Source organism: Dysidea avara, chromosome 5 (assembly GCF_963678975.1).
Source record: "Dysidea avara chromosome 5, odDysAvar1.4, whole genome shotgun sequence".
Taxonomy (NCBI): Eukaryota; Metazoa; Porifera; class Demospongiae; order Dictyoceratida; family Dysideidae; genus Dysidea; species Dysidea avara.
In genome coordinates, this window is record NC_089276.1 from 31,884,813 (window position 1) to 31,903,456 (window position 18,644).

An 18,644-nucleotide genomic window follows, 5' to 3' on the forward strand; every position below is an offset into this window, starting at 1 on the left:
GCATACCGCAGTATGTACAATACACGCATCATGGACTTACTTTTGTCCTCCTTTGTGTCCCGTTTCTCTTTTCTGACAGACCAAGATGTCGATTCATGGTAAGGCAATTGCTTCCCTACGTTTGTGAAGAGGAATTGTCCATATTATTTTCTGTGGTGACTGGATTGATTGCAGAGGCGCTTCTCCTACTGTTCTTCATTTGTAATGCCGTGAAGCAGGCTGAAGATACGTAGATGAAAGCAAAGCATAATGGCCGGTTCACTTTTGAGTCAGTAATTAATAGTTGGGGCACGGGTTCAGTCAAAACATTACCTCTGGCACCATTATTTCTTTTTGATGCGGTATGCATGGGTTTACCAGTCATAATAATGTTACAAAAAGGCGAGTATTAGAAAAAATTAAGAATTGTAATTTCAAGTAGAGATCATATGGAAAACACTGGGAAACAAGGGAAGTCACCAACACCTGCAGTGAACATTTAATCCCTGATTCAGTGTAGGCGACCTCCCTTGTTTCTCTACAATTCCTAATTTTCCCTTAATACTTAATTGTAGCATTTATTGTAGCATTTTAAAAATGTATATATATATAATATACTTTACCTACAGTACTGTATGTAAGACAATTACATGTATATATAACTCAATGTGAATGCTAGCTAGCTATTGGCCTTCTTAATTCACACATACTATATGTACATCTGCATGTGTCTTAAAACCTGACTAAGAAGAAACTTGGTTTAAAGCACAAGGTGCTTATTGTGTCCCATCATGTGATGACTATGCACTGGCCACTGGAGTTCTTAGACGACAACAAAATGAACAAAATAATTTGAACTATCACTGAGCAGTATCTACGTGGCTAAACAAGTATCTCAAATATTTCTAGATTGCCTTGCCTCTATATTCTCTGATCTGTGTATTGACCACACTGATACATAACTTAATCAGTTCTCCTCACTACTAGGATCAATACTTTGTCTGTCCGTTTCACGATGCTGTGCAGCTTTTGTACTTACATGACATTGCTTATATTTACAAGTGGAACAAAAAATTAGGAATTTTCAATATGAGTAGGGATCAAAGTAATAAAAAGTACTGAAACAAGAGAGATTATCTACCACCTGAAGTCATGCTAGTACACACGTAATCGCTACTTCAGTTGCCAAGATTTGATATAATGGCACTGAAGTAGGGATTACGTGTGTACTAGCATGACTTCAGGTGGTAGATAATCTCTCTTGTTTCAGTACTTTTTATTACTTTGATCCCTACTCATATTGAAAATTCCTAATTTTTTGTTCCACTTGTTTGTGTACTTTTTACAAACATTACATGAATCTTATCTTTTATGTGCATGCAGTTTCTATTACACAGGACACTAAAGTTACTTTTCCAAGTCTTGATAGTAGTATTCCCTTTGCCTTTCCGCTGACTCAATGCGAGACTTTGCCAAATCTTTGTTAAATGATGTTTTGGTGGCTTCAGCTGATTTCACACGCGACGCTGTTACATTTTTGTAGTACTCATTAGCATGATGCTGTGATCGGCATTCACTGCTGTACTTGTCCTTTCTCTCTGAGAGTATAGACTCTGTATGAGCTTCATAGTACGCCCTGTTATTCTCCTTCTTTCTACTCTTCCGCGCCGCTTCCTTCGAAGGCATTGCCGCACCAAAATTGCCTCAGAGAAAACACACAAAGCAATAATAACCACAATACCCTTAGCTAACGCTATTTTGCTACGAATTATTTCTAATATCGCTCAAATACTTGAGGTAGATACGTTGTTTACAGCAAAGAAATGCATTTACAAACGCAAGCAATATTAATTTTGCCGGTTAACTTTGCCAGAAACAAAAGATATAAGTCGCTAAATATATTCACTTACACGTATAAAGCTTCCCGATTGTGAACAGCTCGCTCTTCCTGCTCAAAATCAACTTCGAACTTTCACGAAGATTATGATTACTCTATTTACCGAGCACTCTTATTGAAACGGACGGCGCCGTACATTGAAGCCATTTGTGGAGTTATTAACACTACCTGTAGTGAATCCAGACGATGGCGACATTAAAGAACGATGAAAGGTAAGACCCTAGCGCAAGGATTGTATTTCTATCGGTGTAGGAAAGGTTTAATCTATAGGCAAAGCGAGCCGTTTTCATGCAAGAAGTAGGACTGTAGCTGTTGCCATCTTCCCGCTAGGCCTGGCTGAAGGCATCAGTTAGGAAGTCAGTCACTAGAAAATTCGATCAGATAGAATTTTTTTTAAATTCGTGGAAACTCATAGGATGCATTTCGTGTCGTTTTGAAGGCGAAATCGTGCTTCACTTTTGTAATACAATACTGCTGAATCGCCGAGATGGTTTTGCAAGTCTGCTTTTGGTGCGTAATTTTTTGGCGGGAAATCGTGAACCTTGACAATCCCTACCATTAAGTACTACCGTACTTAATGATAGCCACTTATTATTTGTACCACAATCAAATTACTTATAGGGAAAATCCCTTGAAAAATCCCATTGTCTAACTGGAAGAAAAGGGGACATAGTTAGTGCTGTGTAAGCTATGTTACTTGTTTTCTTGCACGGCAATTGTGGATGTTATAGTTGAGTAACTTTATCAGTGGATTCAGCCCATATCTTTAATGACTTTGATGATGAGGTCTGATACCTAGGCAATCCCAATGCCACTGTTTTCAAAGGATTTGTATGTTACAAATCATAAAACATTTTGATATATGTGACCCGATCTTGGAAAACCTACCTTTTCGGCACAAATAGAAATTTCAGAAAGCAGCGATAATAAAATTTTCAAAAAGAATCGCATGGCAATATTTTTACATGAATACATAGAGAGATTATCTTTCTTTGTCGGTATAAAATATTACACGCGTAGGTATTTTCTATCATGAGATATTCCCAAAAATGTCGCACTGTGTAGCCATTTCACTGTATGCGTAACACGGGAACTTACAAATCATCCCATTTGTTCCAGCCGTAACTTCTTTTCCGCGCCAACCTTCATTCTTTACGCGCCAACTCTCTATGGCTACTTCATCGAGAAGAAGCGGGGTTTTGTCGGCTATTAACTCCTTAGCGAATGATGGAATTGTGCGACTAAGCTCTAATGACTACGCACAGTTTGAGGCGCTTGTACAGGATTATTTTGATAAAAGTGACGACAGCAGTGATGACGAAATCAGTGACCAAGAAGGTAAGGAATGCGATGAAACCACCGCAGCAATCCTTTTAACCGCTTACATTACCCACAGAGACAACCAGGCGGCGCAAACGAAAGAAATCGAGGTCTGTTGTGGCAGACACAAGCAATATTGATGAATGTGATGACATACAGCAAGGTAATACCATACTAATACACATAAGTTACATACATTAACTTGAAACAATTTTGAATACATGTAGATATTTTTGATGCTGAAATAAGAGTTTCTCCTATTGCTACCACTGTGCCAACAGACACCGCTCATCTAGATACAACCAATTCTCTGCCGTCTCCTGGTTCAGTCACTAGTAGCACACCACGTAACCACATTGATACAAACTGGGAGGATGCTTCTTGTGAAGACAGCGCTATTAGTCACAGCCAGCCTAGTAGTGAGCACACAAATAACCACCAATTATATGTCAGTGAACAGCTACCTGCTAATCATAACTGGGTTGGTAACAGCTATAACCATTCGTCCTGGTGTAGTTCCATTACTGAGCAGTGGTCTGGCTATGGTAGTCAGCTTACCAGTCAGCATGGTCATCTGTACACTTCACAACCATTTCCCGTCCAAAATTGGAATAGCACCACCAACTGGCTTCCTACTCTTGGTCCTGGTGAATTGCAACTTGATTTCACTGGTCAACAGATACCAAGGAATAGTACCTGGTTTGCTGCCAATGCTGACAACCAACCACATCACAGCCAGTACCTAGTTGGTGATCAATCACATAATAATGAAGGTTACAGTTTAATCAGTAGTGGTCAGCACTTACCAGTTACAAGCCAGTTGTTAGGTAGTTCCCCAGTTTGTGACTCTCGTGAAGCACAGACCAGTAATAGTCAGCCGTCTTTCTCCATCAATAGCAATGAAGTTGCCAACAGCAGAGCTGCCAGACTCCATACTAACGATGATGATACTCCTATGAGAGAAAACAACACAAGTACTAGGAGACAACCCCATCACGACCATGATGACGATGATCCACAACAATCAAATGAGGAAAAATGTGCAAAATTTGTGAATGATACCTGTGGTTGTAAACTGGCAGTAGGTGATAGGCCATGTAGCACTTTGTTTACAGCTGAGTATTATCGTGACATTCGAGCACAGGCTGCTTTGCTTTCTCATGAACAACTTGACATGGTAATCCTAGGCTCAATTATGTCCACCATAAGCACTGACGAAGACATCGTTCATGGTCGTCACAAAATTGAGAAGCGATCTAGGTACAGAACGGAGCACATGCACAATGGACATCAAGTTTGTGCGGCTACCTTTGCTTTCCTTCTTGGAGTCGGACCAAAGTACAAGCTGCAAGCTCTCAAGAAGCATTATGCTGAAAATGGGTTGACTGTAAGAGAGCATAAAAATAAACGACGCTTACCACCTAAAGCACTCACGTACCAAGATCAGACAGCACTTGTACAGTTTTTGCAAAACTATGCTGAGGATAATGCCATCCTGCTGCCTGGTAGGATACCTGGGTACAAACGAGACGATTTGAAGCTGTTGCCATCCAGCTGCAATAAGAAGGTATTACTTTTAATAAAAATAGGAATATAGTAACATACAATTGGGAATATGATAACCCGGACCAGACCAAAGATCAATTCTCCAGGAATACAAGATTAGGCATATTTTACTGTTATTTGTATTCCTGTAGGTTCTATACACTACTCACCTTAAAGGAACTATGCCAAGAAGGCGATCGCCATATTGAACAAGACGCACAATCCACTTTGGAACAATCCAACTGAGCTAAAACGCTTTCTAACGCATTTCACTACACAATCACTACAAAGCTACGTGTTCTTCCTGCTGTACTTGCATAGAACAACAGGCACACAAGAGTGGCTGCCTGGATTTATTAGAGTCATGAACTTTACACAAGATATTTATATTCAGGAATAATTCACTATTGCCTACCTTGCTTAATTCAATGTGTTATCTATCACCAAATTATTGTAGAATGTCCTGGGGATAAATGACTGCTCAGTGCGACTCTAATAAATTCGGACAGCCACTCGTGTGTGTGACTGTTGTTCTACACAAGTACAGCAGGAAGAACACATAGCTTTGTAGCGACCATGTGGTGAAACGCATTATAAAGCGTTTAACTTAGTTGGATTGTTCCACAGTGGATTGCGCGTGCTGTTCAATATTGTGATCTCGTTCTTGGCATAGTTCCTTCAAGGTGAGTAGTGTATAAAACCTATAGGGATACAAATCATAGTAAAATATGGTTAATCTTGCATGCCTGGAGAATTGACCTTTTGTCTGGTCCGGTCCAGGTTATCATATTCCCCACATACAACATAATAGTTAAGTGATTGATTGATTACTAAATTATGCACCTGTACACATACTGATCATGAGTGATTTTTATTACAGTGTGTATGGGAATGTTACAAGACTTCATGCATCACTACTGGAATTCGCTATGCTGAACTTACAACATTTCGCAAGTACTGGTGTCAGCTCGCACCTCACATTGTGATCACTAAACCTAGGAGTGATTTGTGCTGGACTTGCCAAACAAACAGCACCTTGATTATGAAAGCCATCAATCGATCAGATGAGGAAAAATCCCAGGTATTGTGCTTGTTTCTTAATGAGTCCTAAATAAATAAGTACGAATAACAATGAACTTAGATCTTTTATTACCATTTTATCAGACCATCAAGCAAGCCGAAAGACACCTCAAACTGGTTAAGGAAGAAAGGGCAAAATATCGGGGCGCTTGTGAGAAAAGTGCAACAACTCTGGAGAAACTCTTCTCTGCTGGACCCCCACCTCCAGATGCCTGTGTACCACCTAAGAGTCATAAAGGGACGATACACTACAGTTTTGATATGGCACAGCAGGTATTTGAATATACTTAAAGTTTTGTAGATGTACCTTGTCTGCTTATAGGTGCATTACCCGTGTGATCCCTTTCAGCCAGGTCCAATATACTTTCTCACACCACGTAAGTGTGCCATTTTTGGCGTTTGCTGTGAGGCGATTCCTCGGCAAGTAAGACATTATCTATGAAAATACTGTTTGATCAGTGCTACACATTGTTTTCTTATAGATCAACTACCTGATTGACGAGGCATCTAATGTTGGAAAAGGTGGCAACATAATCATCTCAATGTTGCACCATTTTCTTGCACACCATAGCCTTGGTGAAACATCTGTACACTTCCATGCAGACAACTGTACTGGGCAAAACAAAAATCGATATTTAATGTGTTATTTGATGTGGAGGATACTCACTGGTCTCCATACTGAAGTGAAGATTTCATTTCTACCAGTCGGGCACACTAAATTCTCGCCTGACTGGTGTTTTGGTCTTTTCAAGCGACGTTATCGCAAGACGAAGATAGGTTGTCTTGATGACATTGTTGCTGCAGTCAACCAGTCAGCTGCTCCTAATTTTGCCCAGTTAGTTGGCAGTCAAGATGGAACAACCATCGTTCCAATGTACAATTGGAGCGATTACTTCGAGGAGAAAACAGTGAAAACCGCGTTAAAAGGCATCACTCAGATGCATCATTTTAGGTTTCTGAGCAGCCGCCCTGGAAAAGTGATGGTAAAAAACACTCACGATGACCCAGAACGTACGATCAGTCTGCTGAAATCATCATCATGGCGTCCAGAACCTGGTGAACTGCCTAATGTAATTGTTCCAGCAGGACTGTCAGCAGAACGTCAGTGGTATTTGTACGAGAAAATTAGAGAGTTTGTTCCTGAAGAGGCACAGGACTTGGTCTGCCCTAAACCCACTGTCCCTAAACCATGAGAATAGTAACATTATTATTTAGATATGTAGCTGATATGTGTAAATATTCTTAGTTATTCATTCTGGAGACCATTATTTCAAAAACGACATGTAAGTATTTCTAGTACATTGAAGCGTATGCCACATTGCACACTTCTCTTGAGGCTTAACAAAAAATGTATACAATGTCTACCCTGAAAAGCCACTGATTTCATGAATTTTTTTGCACTCTGCCAATATGTTCTCTGAATGCAAGCTTCTGCCAACTGCTGTTAAAAACATACACACTTAGTTCCATGCTATATAGTACAGTTGAAGAAGTGGGTATCATTTTACGCTACGCTGCTTGCATATGCTAGCCCATAACCACAGTAAAAGCAAAAACAGACTAAAACAATTCCTGCCGATTATTACTTGCAACTCAATTCAAAGCTCCTTACTCACTTGGTACTTACTTACAAGGGTATCAACAGTGCTAACTTTAATCCAGGCCACTACTAGTGGCTTTAGCTAGCACACTGTGTATAAACAATGTAAACCTTTAGTAGCCTAGACACCTGGCTAAGTCAAAAACTTGTTTACACCCACAGGTATGCAATCAGACAGCTTAATTCAACTTTTAACATTTGCCAGCAAAATAATTATGAACCCTATTGTTGCGGTGTACGTGACTTTCTATTATAACTTTAGCTCCCTATTATAAGCACTGGGAAAAACAGAACAGTGGCTCTAGAAAACTCCTAAAGCTAAAAATCGATTGTCGTGCTGAACATCGCTATCAAATTACACAAAAACTCTACCAGTGAGTAATATTACACATAATCTACAGCGCCGGCCTTACAAATATTCAAAAAAGACTTACTTGATCCATGAACAAACGGAGCAATTTTCCTCTCCTTAGTATTGTTGTCTTCTATCCCCTTCGTGTTCATCTATTATCCGTGCGCTCAACAAAAGTTGTAAAAGAACGCTGCGTAAGGCAAGAAAGAAGCACAAAATCAGTGGTGCCGTGACACATGTGCTCTCTCTTCAAACATCACGTGATTTAATTAAGCAAGGACACGTGATATTATTACAACGAATCCGTATTTTATCGCTTCTAATCGTTTAAAGCGAATGGAGTTGGTCAAGAAGTGATTTGTTCCCATCTGTCGACTTTAATCACTTACGGACAGTTTACGGAAACATACTACAGCACAACTCAACCAATAATGAAAAGTTAGTTTGTAATGTATTGGAGAGTAAATTGACCATAACTTTATAACGCTTGTATGAATCGCTCTGAAATTTTCACACAGTGTGCACAACAATATTTCGCCTTATTTAAGCTATAAAAAGCATTTTTGACCAGTGTGCCGAAAAGGTAGGTTTTCCAAAATCGGGTCACATATGTAATTTGTGGGAACTATTTAAACACACAAAATGTGAAAATAAATCATTTTTATCAGAGGATACTATATGTGTAAGATGGTGGGTATACCCAATAAAGTGTATCAAAACGATAATTAAAATGGGACGTGATGAACACAATAAATCTGCCAAATTTTCTCCCTACATGATATTGGCTCACAGTGTTTCCTTTTTCTGTGATGAACAGATTGAATAGTTTAGAGTTTCCACATTCCTATGTACGTACCAATTCATGCAAATGGCATGTGTTACAGTGTATGCATTAGTGTAGCACATTGCCCTGGCATCAGACTACTTTGTCCCACCATTAACCACCCAGTTAGTTACTCCATTATTGTACAAGAATTGATAACATAACTTACACAATACTAACCATGTTATTTTTGCCAATGTTATTCTTTCCGACTAATCAATGGACAGAAATGGAGTTATCCAAGGGATTTTCCCTACAAGTAACTTGATTGTGTACAAATAATAGGTGGCAGTAAATAGAAGTGAGATCATGTAAATACAAAAAACCGTGCAGCATTGTGACCAGGAGTATAGGACAGGGATTGGCATTATGTCTTCCATATAGTGGGATCAGTTAACAACATTTGTGTAACTATCAGTGTGATCAAAACTCGGATCAGATAATAGAGGCAAGATATTTGAGACATTAGCACCCGCCTAGCCACATATATACAACTTAGTGATAGTTCGTACAGTATGGAGTGCTTGTTCAGTCAGCAATTGTTTTCTTTTTTTGTTTCTAGGCTGACAGCTGTACTGGCACTAGCCAGGGAATGTCAGCACATTATACAGCTTTAATTCAGGTTTTTTCCTGATCTGGTATTAAGACACACACAGATGTATGTATGGAATAAGAAGGCCTAGCTAGCATTCACATAGAGTAAGATTAGTCATCTTGCATACAGTGCTGTAGGTAAAGTACATGTAGTGATGCATACACACATATGAAGATGGGCATGAGTATGTGTGTTGCATGGTCGAATGGCTTGCCCACCCAATGCAATGGCATGGCAAGAAGTCTGGCTATACCTCCATGTGTATGTACCGATATCCCTAGAATATAGAAAAGAATTCTTGTACTACACATTGCATTAGAGTATTGAGTAGTTGAACCATATTGTAAAGTGGTTGCTGTTAGCACATGCATAGGTCAACAAGGCCGTTTAAAAGACCACTCTGTGCTGTGTAGTGTGTATGTAGTGTACTGTGAAATTGTTATGCTGCCTCACACACACACACACTGCAATATTTACCCACTGTTTGATGACTGCCTATACTACTGTACACGCACACACTCACACACCCACTGTACCTTGTGCAAGGTTAAACTTATCAATCAAAAAAAAATATATATATATATATATTTGTACACATTTGGGTGGAAATAAAGAGATAGTATTGATGTTTTTTATCTCTCCACAGTAAGGACATGCCTCCACCAGCAGTTGTCATGGATGCACCTCCAGTTCCGGGCAGACTACCACCACAAGAGTTGATGGAACAAACAAAATAAACAGTAAATGTATGCTAAACATACATGTACACATAATATATGTGCTGTGCATTAAATCCTTCAACACAAAAATAAAAACACTTCAAAGATGTTTAACATAAATTAACACATTAAAATATAAAACCATTTCAAAAAAAAATGTTTTAAATTTAATAATTTTTACTGTCACAATCATCATCATAGCTCCACTCTGGGGAACTATGAGTAGAACCGTTCACGTCTGAAATAATCACCATTGTCAGATCCATCAGACAAATAGGAATCACTATCATCAAGGCTCACGTTGAGCGTAAAATGTTGTGGTATGTCAATATCATACACAGGTTGTTCATCTTGGATTGCCCACAAAGAAGGGTTAAATTTGTGTGCAGAAAGGAGGAATGATCTACGTTGTTCCCTACTCTCAACAGTTAGCAAGATTATCTGATCTTTGGGTGTCTGTAGATGTGGTCTGGTAACACTCTGGGCAAGTAGCTCAGTAGATCTCTCCACTTCAGCAACTAGCTTGGTGAAGCCATCCCTTTCTCCCTCGGTATGTAGGTAGTAGCTGAGTGCATATGAAGCCTTTAACATATGTCGACATTTCAGTAGCTCTCTGATGGCGTCCTCAAAGAATGTGACATCTTGTTCACTTGAAGCTGATGCTTTCAACTTGCTCATTCTGTCTCCAGCCTTCACTAGTATGGTTAGCTCATATTCTAAGCTCTGCGCATGATTCTTATACCGGTCATAGACATGCTTAAAGTAGCAGCCGTGTTTCTTCTTAGCCTTCTTCTTTGCTTTAGACTTAGCTGACTCCAACTTTCTATTCGCCAATTTCTGCATGACAAACTTGTTGCATTCAAAGTAACCTCCACTCTGAGAGCCATGAAATCTCCACCGTCCCAAACACATCCAGCAAAACTCATGTTTGCATTTGTAGCAAGTCAAGTGGTTACATCCATCATCCTTGAAGATTGGTGACTTACAGTTAGGACATGGCTTACAATTTTCACCCAACCAAACATCATCTGACACCCGCTCTGCAGCTCTCTGAGCACCCTGGTTGTTGTCAACTTGTTCAGATACTTCTCTTTCCCACTCTGCCCACACTTCACAAGTGCATGGGTCATGTGCTGTCTTAGAGCAGCTCCAGCAGAAGAAATGTCCTACCCCACAATCAACATTTCTTGAGTCAACTTTCTTTTCTGAACTAGTATCAGATGCAGTTGTTTCATCTTGAACATCATTACTCTCTGCTGGGTTAATGACTTGGACTTGTACAGCACGTTCACAGCCAGGATGGGGACACCACTTGATATCTGTCTTACCAGTGACAAACTTATCAAGACCAAACTTTTGATATTTCTGGTATATCTCCTCTGGGATAAGTGTCTTTATGATGGACATGGGCACCAACTCTGAGCAGTCATATGCAGGACACTTCAACTTGCTAACATTCCCAGTGTTAATCTTCTCCTTAAGATATTCCTCCCAGCACAGCTTGCAGACAACATGGCCACAAGGTAGTGAAGGTACTGCAATCTTTTCTGTAACTACCTCAAAACACACTTGACATTCCAGTTCACTGATGGAGCTTTGTTGCTTGAGACTCCCTTTGGGTTTAGTAACTAATTCTACTCCAGTTTGATAACACAAAGATGCACAATCATTAGTCCACTTTTCAATAACAATTTGTGCTGACCATCCGTTAGCCTCCAACAAACTTTCAGCATGAACCTTGGACAATCCAATAGACTCAGTTACTTGAGACATAATCTCTTCTCTTAGTAGTTTAAGCCGGTTCTCACTGTATGGCCTGTAGGATTCTTGCTTTAGAAACCGAGGTTTGACAGCTAGCTCTGCAGTGCTCTTTTCATTAGATACAAACACCATTAATGGTTCTAGAATTGCAGCAATGGCAACTTTGTTTGGTGCATTTTGGGTACAATCCATCAGAGTCTGTCCAGCAACATTTTTCTGACCCAATATGAATGCATCATTGGCCACAAGGATCTCAACACATTTCACCAATCCTGAAGTGGCTGCTAAATGGAGTGGAGAATTCAAGGAACTGTCCACAAAATTCAGTCCAATGATTTGCTGCATTTTTTCTCTGCAATAGTCAATGGTGAAACTCAACATGGTAGCTCTTCTCTCACACTCGACAGGATCTGTGGCAGCATTAGTGCAGGTACAAATGAGATGTATGGATGTTTGGTTCTTGCCGTTTGTGACAGTTGGGTCACCACCTTGAAGTAAAAACTCCTTGTAAATATCTAGTAGGCCTCTTTTGGCGGCATAGTGGATAGGGGTGCTGCGGGTTTGTGACAATTTGTACACTTTGTTAACATTGAGTTTCTTCAACTCAGGTGAGCTATGGTATAGTTGTAGTGCAGTTATTTCATCACCATTTCTTAATGCTTGTTGGAACTGGAGTGAAACAGCAGCCCCCATGTCAACTACAAGTTCTATGCACAGAAAACACACAAAGGTAATTATACAGAAGATAAAATTAATGGCATATTGATTTGTGCAGTAAACTTTCGAGTACATATGTACAGAATTTGATACAAACAGCATACATTATTCAGTGCATTTAAATGTGTACAATTATGGTACTGAAGCTTCACAATTATGAATGTTGTACAACAACTTTGAGTGGGGGAGAACCATGTAGCCAAAATATATTTACAGGTTTGAAAATAGTACAAATTGACACAGAAAACAGCACATGTTTGACAAGGAAACAAAACTGCAGATATGAAACTGTTTAAACCATTACATATATTGTGTACGTAATCACAATGGAAGACATTGCAAGCAGAAAAATAGTTAAAGTAGTACATAACCCACTGTGATTAAAGAATGTCAAGGGGGATTGGACGAACCCCTTTTTCAGAAGCACACTAAATCTTACAACCCTAGAGCTCTGCAGTAGCTACTTGCACACTGGTGTGGCTCCGTACTACTCTTATCGCATTATGCTGAATCATCGATGAATCCTCACATGATCAATTGCACATGTGATGCATGGTGGAAATGGTGAAGGACTGCTGGTTCAATTGGCTGACACATGATACAAGCCAGCAGCTGTGATTAATTTAAATAGTCATGTTATACACGTGTCAGGTTAGCACAAACTGTGAACAGTTGATGTATATTTACCTGACGTACGTTTTGTTTATTTGGTACATGTTGTGGGCATGTGACGTCTCAAATATATTGGAGTACGAGCCATGTCTGTAGTCAACAGGAAGACTGACCGAGAATAATGTATGCCTCGAAGAAAGCATTGCCAACTAAGGAACTCAAAATTGGAGGACACCCATGTGCTAAGGAGTTCAGTGAAGTTCACTGTCAGAGTGTTGTCTAGAAGTGAGGATTAGTATTATAGTTTCTATAAGCTGCATCAACAGCAGTGTGTCAATATTAGCTATTCAGATGCACAAACTAGTCTAATGTTACTGCCCAAGGGAACATTTTGTGTACATATGCATCATTTTCATTCAAACATGGTTCAGGGGAAGCACCCAGGCCTTCCCCCAAAGACATTAATGCACTTCAAATTCGAACCCTCTTCCAGAAAATCCTGGCTATGCCCCTGAATGCAATACCATATATCATGACAATACAGTAAATGAGTACTAGCTACCAGTACCTTTCTCAACAAATATATACCCTGGAAGGTCACTGTAAAGTTTCAAAACTCTTGTTGGAGCCCATGGAACAGAACCTGTAAGACTGAATCATGTTTTCAGGTATGCCTGCCCTGATCAAGAGCAACAGAACATCCAGCCAAGATATGGTTCATCAAGTATCGGACAAAGAGCACATTTTTAGGGTTAGTAATGATGTTCCACGTACCTGCCAGGTTTATAGGAGTTGGGAAACACCAATAGTGCGGTATTCTTTTTCATTTACACTTTGTCTAAGCTCTTGTCAATGGCCTTGGCCTTATAAGGTTTGCGGCTTTTTAAGGTATAGAACATTTTCAACATTTGATCTTCATTACGTAATTTAAAGTATCACCTATGCGTCCACCATATGGTAGGCCACTGTACTGGTGAACCATGTAATAGTTCAATCAGTGTATTGTGTTTTCAGTATTCTTCTGGCAGTGACGAGAATTCATACTAGAAGTGGAAAAGAAGTACACCTCTGACAATTCTTTACATGGTTGATTAAGAACTACACAAAGGGGACTAAAAATCAGGGCCTAGAATAGAGCCATTCAACAGGGAATTCATCTTAAAGGCAGCTATTCTGGACAAGTCTCGTTACTCTGTTTGCTGTTGTTACTAAAGGTACTGGCTACTGGCCGGAGTACCGCCAAGGATTTAACTCAGCAGATCCACTGTAGCTGAGTTCGAGCTACTGAGTGTGAATGGTTCAGGCTCAGCTTGATTTTTAGTGAGATGTGAGCTCTGTATGTCTTTGTAAATGCTATATTAATTGTTCCATGATAGAAAATGCTTAGCTATGATGTTCTATGATACTTTGGTTCATTGTATACATATGTAGCCAGCTGTCACCTAGAAATACTCAGTACACATGTTGCAATTGGGATTGCCAAAAGGAAGACTCTGGGAGGTGTCTTTCACAGATCTTGCAATCAACGCTATACTTTTAGGTATTACTGCTGAGGTGATGAAACTGAATATGTTAAAGTTGTCTTACGTTGACCTGTAGAAATGATTGTTTTTGTTAGAATAAGTGAGCATTCTATTAGACTAATTGAACAGTTCTGTACAGAAGTGAATGAGCTTCAATTTCATTTCAATTATCTGAACACACTCTGGGTTCGGATAATAGATGGGTCACCAGTGTTGGGCAAGTTACTTTTTACAAGTAACTAGTTACATATTACATATTACTTGCAGCTGAACTATTTAGTTACAGTTACATATTACCCATAAAATAAAGTAACTGTAATAATATTACATATTATATTACTTTGTGTCCATAGCCTTAAGCTGTCACGTGTGAAACTACCACCTTATCACGTGACACGATTGCGTTGTTGGACAATGTGCAAGTCTTGATATAAGTAAGAAGCTGGTGAATAAGCCTCATTTAGTAGACTTCATTACTTCGTTGTGGCTAGGCGTTACTCAGTGGGTTACTAACGAGATTAGTAACTTCGTTACTTTTAGTAATAATATTACGTAATATTAGATTCGTTACAGTAACTATATTACTTAGGTAACGCGTTACATTTGCAAGTAAAGTAACTTGAGTTATATTACCTGTTTTTATAGCGTATTTCGTTATATTACTTTGTTACCACAAAAGTAATAATATTATGTAACACGTTACTCCCAACACTGTGGGTCACTATACTAATTGTCTCTGCCCCTCAGACGTATACAAATGCAAAATCTTACAAAACCAAACATGTACAATAATCATACACTAAATGCAAAAACTTCATGAAAATTATAATTTTGGATGATCTACTTCACAACTGTGATCTACTTCACAACTGTGAAGTGGTGAGTCTCAGTGGTGGTTAATACAATAAACCTTTCTGACATGATTGTCATAACTGTGGCTTATCCAGTGTACGTATATGTCAGAACTACATTCATGTAGTGCTGATGGGACACATGGATAGACATAACATTTTAATCAGAAGTAATCGATTCCCCTGATGTGTGTACTGTCTACGTCATTAAATTGCAGCAAATACTTTTTTTTCTGGTAAACAGTGCATGGAGTCCAAGAATATGTCTGTTTTTCTATAACAAAACAACAAATCTTACAAACGATACAAATGTGTGGACTGATCCATCTGTTGTACAAACATGCATATAGATTTTCTGGACATCTACTATCTAGTCTACTATATACTCTAATTTGTAGTTGATCACGACACTTGAGTTTGCATGCAGGTGTGCAGAAGATCTTCACGCAACTCTGTTTGTTTGTGTGCAGCACTCGCCATGGAGAAACAACTACTACTATACTATCTGTAAATTGTCCAAAAAGACCAAGTGTCTAGTCGTACCACCTATATATCAAGAACAGAACACATGTGGCACTCAGTAAGATCTGGCTTATTGAGATTTGCATTTGCTGGGCATATTTCAGCAGTCATAATTACAGTTGTCTCACTTTCATGTTACTGAGTTCTGATAACCCAAGCCTATCCAACACCTAGTAAGCCATACTAAGTGCTGTACCTGGGTGTTATTATTGCTGGACAGCAACCTAAATTGGGCACAACATACCAGGTATCAACATGATCACTGCAAAGGCAATCCAGTAAGGGGCCTTTTACAATGTAACATAGCAAATGTCTGGTTTAGCAGTTGGCTAAATGCTATTGTTATAATACATGTGTTCATCCCATTCTTGAATATGCCTGTATACAGTCTGCATGGTCTCCATACCATGAAAAAAAAATTTAAAAACTGGAGATGCATGGTGCAGAGAAGGCCAACAAGGTTGTACTGAACAACTACAATATAACAACTAGCTAGTGCCCTAACGCAGAAATGTTGAACAGCCTTACCCATCCCAATCCTTTGATACACTGCAATGATCACTCTTGTCAGGGATACCAAGAAACGGGTGTTTAACATGGAGAAATTTCCTCGAGATTCTAGTAAAGCACAGCTTCTTTCAGTTCAGTCCCGGTGCCTTTTGTGCTTATTAATCACCCTATACTAACCTTCTAAAGCACTGCCAAAGATGCAATTCTCTTCCACAGCAACCATGACTTCTCTCCACTGCCAGAAGAATACAGCAAATATGCTATATACTGTGTGAACTATTACACAGTTCACCAGTATGGCGGACACGTAGGCGGTATTTGAAGTTATGTAATGTAGATCACGTGTTGAAAATGCTCTATAGCCATAACACGCTAAGCTTTTACCTTTACCTTTTAAGGAATAACACAATAATTATGAATTTTAATTGAAAGCTATTATAGCGCTGACACTAACCCGACACTGACATGTACATGTTGACATAGATTATATATTCCCTACCTATATACTGACGTAGGTGACACCCTTATAAGTCGTTTTTACTGAGTATCCAAGAAAAAACGGAAGATAAATCTCGAAAATAATGGAACATGTTGTAAACAGTGAAACGGGATAATAGAATTTATTTGGAGGTGATAGACTGTTAATAGATTGTAGTGGGCGACACTAAATTTAATATCATCATGATCATGTAGTCTACGTATAACTTTCACAGCACTATACAAACATACTAATGTTCTGTACCTCAAGTAAATCGTCAGACAGTAGATCGCAGACCTGGTAGATCGTATTCCAAAATCGCTTCACATCATGTCTTGATGACTATTCCAGTGAGTGTGCGCACCGAACGGTGAAGCACTGCCGTAACCATCACGTGGGAGTTCCAACTTCAACTTCCCACGGGCTTACCAATTTGGTAATGTTTTATATCGACAGCGCGGCCTTGGCCAATTTTTTTTTTCGGCCCACTTCTGACTTCGAAAATTTTTCCCGTTTGGTGAACTTACCGTTTTTTGTTTGTTTTACGTAAAGTCACATTACTCAGGGGGTTGGTGAATCTCGGGGACAAAAGCCTCGAATCAACCCAGCTGGATTCCTCGGGGTTCTTCTAGTCTTACTGCAGTAGGTGAAGATTTCCTTTGCCAACTCACAACACACGAGATGACTGAAACAGATTCGCCATGGGCTGAACTTGCTGGGAGTGGAGGAAATGAAGGCCAATATAAGAACATGAAATAGTGAACACTGAATATATCTATATGGTATGATAGTGTAAACTGCAATTGTTGGTTAGTTGGATTTCCTAAGATACATGAGTAGCTATCTTCATTTGATATGCCAGTATGTCAGTCATTCAGTGTCCAGTTCAGGTGACCCCACCATAAGCACAGCTAAGTTTGCATCATTTACTCAGGTGAATTGGCAGGGAATCACTCTTTTTTTTTTGTGGGTCCACTTCTGAGTTAGAAATTTTTTACATTTTGTGAATTTACCGTTTTTGTTTGTTTTACGGAAGTCACATTGTTCAGGCATATATTATATATTCCCCACCTAGGGAATATATAATCTATGGCTTGCCATTTTCTAATCCTTTTAGTGTGCACATGCAGTACTAGTTTCAGTAGTTGGTGTTCTAGAAGCAGTTCCGTTGAGAGCTATAAAATATACCATTATTCAATACTATAGTGCTGCTGTAGTGAAGCTTTATGTTTACTAGAGGAGATTGGTCATGCATCATAGCCCCGGGCATGTCTATGCTTGTATTACTGTATGTTAGAAGTGGTGCTGCTAATCACATATTTGAATAATTGTTATGTGGTTGGCATATTTGATGACACAATGTGTGTTAATATTGCTCATTGTTTCAAATTGTCACAGGGATGCACTGATATAGAGCAGATGACTCAGGAGACACTGGAGCTGAAGGCAAAGACCTGCTTCAAGGCAGGCATCTGATGCCACAGCTGAAAGACGAGCTAAGGAACGAGACGGGTATCACCAAATAGCCGAGCTTAACCTTGCAGTGTAAGGGGGTGGGGTTAGACTGATGATAGTCATGTGAGATAGAGATAGTGTTTAGTGGTTTCTACAATAAGCATAATTGAAGCCTTACTACAGAGCCCAGTGGGAGTGGTAGCACGGACCATAAAGGTGGGTGTGGTGATATGTTGTTGCCATCTTGGTGTGTGTTGTGAGGGCCATGTACTTCTCCAGCCTCAGAATGGCTGTATTCATTTGTC

At 39.4% G+C, this 18,644-nt stretch overlaps 3 protein-coding genes and 2 long non-coding RNA genes across 6 annotated transcripts in view; 3 read left to right on the forward strand and 2 right to left on the reverse strand.

Moving 5' to 3' along the window:
* Positions 1–10,103, forward strand: part of LOC136256091 (NADH dehydrogenase [ubiquinone] 1 alpha subcomplex subunit 7-like) — a 12,148-nt gene extending 2,045 nt beyond the window's left edge. The window contains exon 4 of the mRNA XM_066049024.1: positions 9,838–10,103. Coding sequence (XP_065905096.1) covers positions 9,838–9,928 — 91 coding nt within the window. The 3' untranslated portion in view covers positions 9,929–10,103. The remainder of the gene's footprint in view (positions 1–9,837) is intronic.
* LOC136256084 (uncharacterized) lies at positions 2,741–7,331 on the forward strand. 2 transcript variants are annotated; one of them, XM_066049009.1, is made up of 6 exons: positions 2,741–3,214; positions 3,273–4,763; positions 5,622–5,822; positions 5,906–6,094; positions 6,144–6,245; positions 6,304–7,316. In XM_066049009.1, exons 2-6 carry the CDS (start codon positions 4,152–4,154, stop codon positions 7,012–7,014), a joined length of 1,815 nt encoding a protein of 604 aa, XP_065905081.1. In that variant the 5' UTR covers positions 2,741–3,214; positions 3,273–4,151; the 3' UTR covers positions 7,015–7,316. The 2 variants fall into 2 exon arrangements, with proteins under 2 accessions (XP_065905081.1, XP_065905080.1); XM_066049008.1 differs by lacking the exon at positions 2,741–3,214 and having other exon boundaries at positions 3,420–4,763; positions 6,304–7,331.
* LOC136256092 (uncharacterized) lies at positions 3,302–8,331 on the reverse strand. Its single transcript, XR_010701316.1, has 13 exons — positions 7,856–8,331; positions 6,837–7,003; positions 6,489–6,790; positions 6,313–6,428; positions 6,129–6,257; positions 5,895–6,044; positions 4,912–5,848; positions 4,635–4,750; positions 4,505–4,581; positions 4,259–4,452; positions 4,003–4,149; positions 3,661–3,938; positions 3,302–3,609 (listed from the first exon to the last, which is right to left on the reverse strand). It is a non-coding gene; the product is annotated as an uncharacterized lncRNA (long non-coding RNA).
* LOC136256083 (ankyrin repeat and IBR domain-containing protein 1-like) lies at positions 9,908–17,425 on the reverse strand. Its single transcript, XM_066049007.1, has 2 exons — positions 17,149–17,425; positions 9,908–12,378 (listed from the first exon to the last, which is right to left on the reverse strand). Exon 2 carries the CDS (start codon positions 12,362–12,364, stop codon positions 10,127–10,129), a length of 2,238 nt encoding a protein of 745 aa, XP_065905079.1. The 5' UTR covers positions 12,365–12,378; positions 17,149–17,425; the 3' UTR covers positions 9,908–10,126.
* Positions 17,069–18,644, forward strand: part of LOC136256094 (uncharacterized) — a 6,263-nt gene continuing 4,687 nt past the window's right edge. Inside the window, exons 1-2 of the long non-coding RNA XR_010701320.1 lie at positions 17,069–17,666; positions 18,283–18,555. This is a non-coding gene — a long non-coding RNA (uncharacterized lncRNA). The remainder of the gene's footprint in view (positions 17,667–18,282; positions 18,556–18,644) is intronic.

Bases quoted from the DNA above. Each gene is read 5' to 3' on its own strand.
- LOC136256084 (XM_066049009.1), top strand. From the start codon at position 4,152: ATGAGAGAAAACAACACAAGTACTAGGAGACAACCCCATCACGACCAT. The intron at 5,823-5,905 runs GTATTGTGCTTG...CCATTTTATCAG, and splicing joins CAGATGAGGAAAAATCCCAG to ACCATCAAGCAAGCCGAAAG. The intron at 6,095-6,143 runs GTATTTGAATAT...GTCTGCTTATAG, and splicing joins GTTTTGATATGGCACAGCAG to GTGCATTACCCGTGTGATCC.
- LOC136256083 (XM_066049007.1), bottom strand. From the start codon at position 12,364: ATGGGGGCTGCTGTTTCACTCCAGTTCCAACAAGCATTAAGAAATGGT.